The following is a 6,251-nucleotide window of genomic DNA, read 5'->3' on the forward strand; positions in this document are numbered from 1 at the left end:
TATAAAATTAATTCCAAGAGTGGAAGTAGATGACCACCAGAGAATTGCTGCTTTTCTTACAATGAACATATATTTTAAAAATTTATGAAAATGGCTAATAGATGGTTGTGCAACACTGTGGATGTACTTAATGCCACTGGAACAAACACTTAAAAATGGTAAATTTTATGTTATGGATATTTTACCATAATAAAACCAAAATAAAAATACATCTATACTTAAAAATAATATAAATAAACCTGTGACATATTATTAATGTGCAATATAGAAGAAAAGCTAGGATTCATGGAATTAGAAGACTTGTATTTGTATAATACTAGTTCTACCATGAATGAGTTGAAAGCATTTTACCCAAATTTTACATTTTCTTAGCTGTAGTTTCTTACATTTAATACAAATTTACTTACTCTTCACAACTCTCAGGAGTTTTATGAGGAACAAATGAGGTTATTTATATAAAAATCTTTAAAGAACTGTAAATCAGTTTATAGTCTTAGGTGGAATTTTTCATATTTTTGGAAGAGTAATTCATTGAACTGACTTAGTATTGTATGTAAAGTCTTGGCTGGAAGCATTTGCTATTGAGATTTTAAAATGTTTAAATTACTTATTTTAAATGTTTTGGTTTTTTTGAAAATGCAGCTGTTTTTGATCCAGGGTATAATTAATTGAGAATGGAAAAGTTTGACTTATATTTTGAGAGTTCTACTTCTTATTGGCATTATTAAATGTTCAGGTTTTTTGTTATTGATGTCATTTCTTAACAGATCCCCTTTATAACTTCTGAAGGGAAAACCTTGCAAACTGAGGTGCATACTAAATAACTTAGCTTTTCCTTTCTTATTTGAAGTCAGTGTGTTAAAAAGCAGTTATTAAAAAAAAGGTTTATGCAGTGGGACAAAAAGTGGCAGATTGGGCAAGGTATAATGATACCATAAATCAGATTTGTGTGTGTGTGTGTGTGTGTGTGTATGTCAGTCGCTCAGTCATGTCTGGCTCTTTGCGACCCCATGGACTGTAGCCCACCAGGCTCCTTTGTCCATGGGATTCTCCAGACAAGAGTAAGTAATAGAAAATTATTCATTTTGGACATTGATTAAAGTGCATTTCTGGTTGCTCACCTTCCATAGTCTAAAAGATATTTTTTTCCTGCCAGTAAGAAAACAGTGATTTGGAGGAGTTCAGTTAATTTACAGAGATTTTTTTGTTTTTTGCAAAAATAGAGATAGAATGTAGGAAAATGGTCAATACAAACTCACTTTGGCAGGAACTTTTTTGCAAGATAAAGGGAAAAAATCAGAATTTAATTAGGCGAAATCTATTGAATGTGCTATTGGGGCCGTAACAAAGAGCTCTGTGACCTGGTATACAGTGTACAGTGCTAAAATAATGTGATCTTAATCTTTGGAATTCACTGTTTTAAACATCTTCTGTCAATTAATATGTACTCATTCTGATTAATAGAGCTGGTGTAGTCTGTGTTCAGTTTCAAGGGATTCTTTTTCCTCTTAGTTAGTTGTAGCATTTCTGCAGTTTGCTCCAGAATTATTATTTTAGATAATGTGGCCCATTGGCATATTTTAAAATTTTAAATGTGAGTGCCTTTAGGCAGCATACTCAGTCATTTGCCATAGTCTCTGCCATTCCTATGGTTTCTGCCTTACTACACTTATTTCACTTATGTGAAACACCTGGCCTTTAGAGCCATGTCACTCTTGCTCAATTTTTACATAAAGGCACGGGCAAGCATAAAAAGGAAAAGGATAATTTCTGTCTGTTCAACTCATACCTTTTCCCGTCATGCCTAGTGAGTGGGGATTCCCACAAGGCTTGGATGAGCAGATTTTAACTGAGTGATCGTTAAATTATCCCTATGCATGGTGTCATCTCCTGGTTTATTTATAGCTTTCTAATTTTTCAAGTGCTATTAGTGTGTCATTTGCCATAACGTATTGTGAATAAAGGACTATGCTAAATTTCTGTTAAGCCACAGTCTACTGGAGGTAAAGACTTCCAGTTTTATCTAGATATTTCTCATACTTTTTTTCCTAAGATATGCAAGAATTTTTATGCTGTTCTTTTTTTGTTAAACAGAGCAAAATAAATTAGTGGAATATAAAGATAAGAGCTGATGAGCATGCCACTAATGGAGAAAAAGGGGTATTTTCTAAGAATTGGTTTTTTCCCCCATCCCATCTACCTTTGATGTCAATCAAAACATACCATTGGCCATTCAGTGCAATATGCTTGCTGTGCACATACACCAGTTGCTTCATGTACAATAAAGGAATGGGGAAGGGGAAAATGAAAGAATAGAGAAACTATATTGTAGTAGTCAGAATGTGGTGGAACCAAATTTTAGTTTTCTAGTTGAAAATGTCTTCTTGATCTGGAGGAACAGAATTCTGAAGTGAAGTGTGAAAATGAAAGTCACTTGCTCAGTCCTGTCTGACTCTTTGTGAACCCATGGACTACACAGTCCATGGAATTCTCCAGGCACGAATACTGGAGTGGGTTGCCTTTCCCTTCTCCAGGAGATATTCCCAACCCAGGGATCGAACCCAGGTCTCCCACACTGCAGGCAGAATTCTTTACCAGCTGAACCACCAGGGAAGCCCATGAATACTGGAGTGGGTAGTCTATCCCTTCTCTAGAGGATCTTCCTGACCCAGGAATAGAACCGGGGTCTCTTGCATTGCAGGCGGATTCTTTACCAGCTAAGCTACCAGGAGTAAAATTTAAAGTTCCCTATTTAGTTGACACCTCCTGTCTGCTGCTGAAATACATTAATGGTATCTGCATCTTCCAACTGTGCAGGTGTGTCTGTCTCCTTGATTGGATGCGCATCAAATTGAGATCTGATCTGTCTCCTTGACAAACCCTGTTGTTCACAATAGGCTTTCATTAGTTTACTAAGTGGTGTATGCCTCTTAATTTTAAACTACACCACAGAACCAACCTGCCCCACCAATTTCAAATTAATATGATCGTTGTTCTCAGTCTTGACTCATGCTTGGGGTTTTTCGTCTGCCATGGCAAGCACCGGGAGCATCCTCAGCCCAGCCTCACAGGAGAGGTACCAGGTCCGCACAGAACAAGCACACGAGCAGCACTAGGAACTGCAGAAGGAGGCGGCAGCACTGGAGGAGGGAGAGGGCTTATGCCTCTCAGGCTTTTTGAACTGATACCTTTGGAAATGATACATTTCTTGGGGGCCTCTTTTGCGGGAGGAGGTCTATTACTAATGCAGTAATATTTCCAATTATATTAATATTTAAATGAATGTCCTCAAAATGGAATGGTTAAGGTGTTTACATGGTATTAGAACTTGAAGATAAACCCTATAAACCATTATTAATTTGAAATGAAAAACTCTGAACCATTCATGTATCATTCTATTTAAAATTGCCCTGACCACATTCTCTGTCTTTCTTACTCTGATTTATTTTTCTTTATCAGACTTTTCACCCCTTAAATTTTGTATTTGTGTCTCATCTCTTACTTCTGTGTACTCTTGTGGGCAGGGACTTGTTTCTGATTACTGTTCTGTTTCGTGGCTTACAACAGTGTCTGATGTATAATGAGAAACTTCCTAAATATTTGATGTAGGAGTCCATACAACCCTCTCATGCAGCTGCCGTGTTTTCTATTATGGGCATGCCCTCCCCAGTCTACCTTCAGTGTCCTTTAGCTTAGTACATACGGAATACAGATCCTGATGTTGTAACTCTTCCTACTCTAAACCCCGCATTGTCTTCAGAATGACAGCTATCCTAAGTATATCTCACTTTAATGCAATTTGCTGTTTATCTGCCTGTGCATTTTTGGTTTTGCTTTTAATTAAAACTTTGATCTCCTTGAGGAAAAGATCTTTGTTGCCTTCACCAACTTATCCCCTATACCTAACATGGTATCTGAAGGTGCTCAAGAAATGTTTGTACAATAAAGGTGTAGCAGTTTACATATGAAAAAAATGGAACTTCAGAGGTGATATGATACATGTTGGTGATTCTGCAGCAGAATCGGACTAACTCCCTCAGTCCAATGCTCTAGCACTTAAAGGAGTGGATTTCTATTTTTAATGAAAAGTATTTTTGTTTCTTCACTTGCAGATATTGAGGATGTTAAGAAGTACAAACCTGGTTACTTAGAAGCTACCCTTAATTGGTTTAGATTTTATAAGATACCAGAAGGAAAACCGGAAAACCAGTTTGCTTTTAATGGAGAATTCAAGAACAAGGTGAAGTTGATCATCTTTATTTTAAAATGTGCCTGTGATACTTGTACTACATTTCTTTCACTTTGGGGGATTTCTTATGTGAATATTTGTGGATAGTATGATAATAGAAGGACTGTTTACTGACTTTCATGTTTAAGGACATTATTTTTATTTTTTAAAAAGTTTTAGGAGCTCTAAGTAAATCAGTAAGACTGATAAATACCTGTATCCATCCATTTCTCTATCAATATATCCTTCATCTCAGAAAATAAAAGATTTCCATGATCAGTCTAACTCTATAAATTGTAAATGAATAAAAATCTTTCATTTTACTGTTCTGGAGAGGAGGGAGTTACTTACCATTAATGCAAATCCAAAGGGGCTTCCCTCCTAAGTGTTCATTCTATCATGACTGAATTCAGCTACTTAACAGTTAAGAAAGTAAAAATTATCTTACTGTCAGAGGGTTTTTATATTAGAAAACTAAAAAGTTACCAAAAAGTGGCTCTAATATGACACAAATGGAGAAAATGGACCTGAATTAAAGTCTAAAACTATTAGACTACTTCTTTTATTTATTTATTTTTACTACTTTTAAACGTTATTTCCACTATATAAGTTTCACATTATAATCCAGCCTTTAAGTGAAAGTGTGAAAGTGAAGTCTCTCAGTCGTGTCCAACTCTTAGCGACCCCATGGACTGCAGCCCACCAGGCTCCTCCATCCATGGGATTTTCCAGGCAAGGGTACTGGAGTGGGATGCAATCACCTTTAACTGGGTACTAATAAATACAGTGTGTTTTGTAAGTAAAGTAAGCTATGGTCATCAAAACTTCAAAATTACAGTATTTTGTTATACAAGAGCTTATTGCTGAACGCAGTATTTTTAAAAGGTATATTAACCCTTAAGATCTTGAGGGCTTTGTCTCAGTTCAGTTCAGTTCAGTTCAGTCGCTCAGTTGTGTCCGACTCTTTGCGATCCCATGAATCGCAGCACACCAGGCCTCCCTGTCCGTCACCAACTCCCGGAGTTCACTGAGACTCACGTCCATCGAGTCAGTGATGCCATCCAGCCATCTCATCCTCTGTCGTCCCCTTCTCCTCCTGCCCCCAATCCTTCCCAGCATCAGAGTCTTTTCCAATGAGTCAACTCTTCGCATGAGGTGGCCAAAGTACTGGAGTTTCAGCTTCAGCATCATTCCTTCCAAAGAAATCCCAGGGCTGATCTCCTTCAGAATGGACTGGTTGGATCTCCTTGCAGTCCAAGGGACTCTCAAGAGTCTTCTCCAACACCACAGTTCAAAAGCATCAATTCTTCGGCTCTCAGTCTAGGATTTATTAAATATGGATATAAAACTACTAGGCTGTGATCTCTCACATAAAAATAAAATACTAAAAATTTATAAAATAAATTATTTTTTTCTTTTTCCTGTAAAATGTGTGTTGTATTTTATGTTTGAAACAATACACATTTCAAACCTATGTGTACCTTTGTGGCTCCTTATTGCCTTGGGGTCGGACTGCTAAGTCATTCCATGAATTTATAAAAGAATGAGGTAGTTTGAGAATTTGGGGGGTTTGATTTCAAAAAACATTAATTTTTTTCTAAATGAAGACTGGGTCATTTATGCATCCCTTCAGAAAATAATCATTTTATGCATTGCTTTTTATCACTGCTGTTTAATATATTGAGCCTAACCCAGGAAAATTGAATTATATCTCTTCAACATGGTTGAACGGAGAAGGCAATGGCACCCCACTCCAGTACTCTTGCCTGGAAAATCCCATGGATGGAGGAGCCTGGTAGGCTGCAGTCCATGGGGTCGCTAGGAGTCGGACACGACTGAGCGACTTCACTTTCACTTTTCACTTTCATGCATTGGAGAAGGAAATGGCAACCCACTCCAGTGTTCTTGCCTGGAGAATCCCAGGGGTGGGGGAGCCTGATGGTCTGCCGTCTATGGGGTCCCACAGAGTCGGACACGACTGAAGCAACTTAGCAGCAGCAGCAGCAGCAGCAGCAACATGGTT

At 37.5% G+C, this 6,251-nt stretch overlaps 1 protein-coding gene and 1 pseudogene across 1 annotated transcript in view; one reads left to right on the forward strand and one right to left on the reverse strand.

The window, feature by feature from the left end:
- PPA2 (pyrophosphatase (inorganic) 2) overlaps window positions 1-6,251 on the forward strand; it is a 100,219-nt gene that overhangs the window by 66,865 nt on the left and 27,103 nt on the right. Inside the window, exon 8 of the mRNA XM_010848347.1 lies at window positions 4,113-4,240. Within this exon, the coding sequence (XP_010846649.1) occupies window positions 4,113-4,240 (128 nt within the window). The remainder of the gene's footprint in view (window positions 1-4,112; window positions 4,241-6,251) is intronic.
- On the reverse strand, window positions 2,696-4,106 carry LOC104994621 (annotated as a pseudogene).

This window comes from Bison bison, unplaced genomic scaffold (genome assembly GCF_000754665.1).
Source record: "Bison bison bison isolate TAMUID 2011002044 unplaced genomic scaffold, Bison_UMD1.0 scf7180017864263, whole genome shotgun sequence".
Classification (NCBI taxonomy): Eukaryota; Metazoa; Chordata; class Mammalia; order Artiodactyla; family Bovidae; genus Bison; species Bison bison.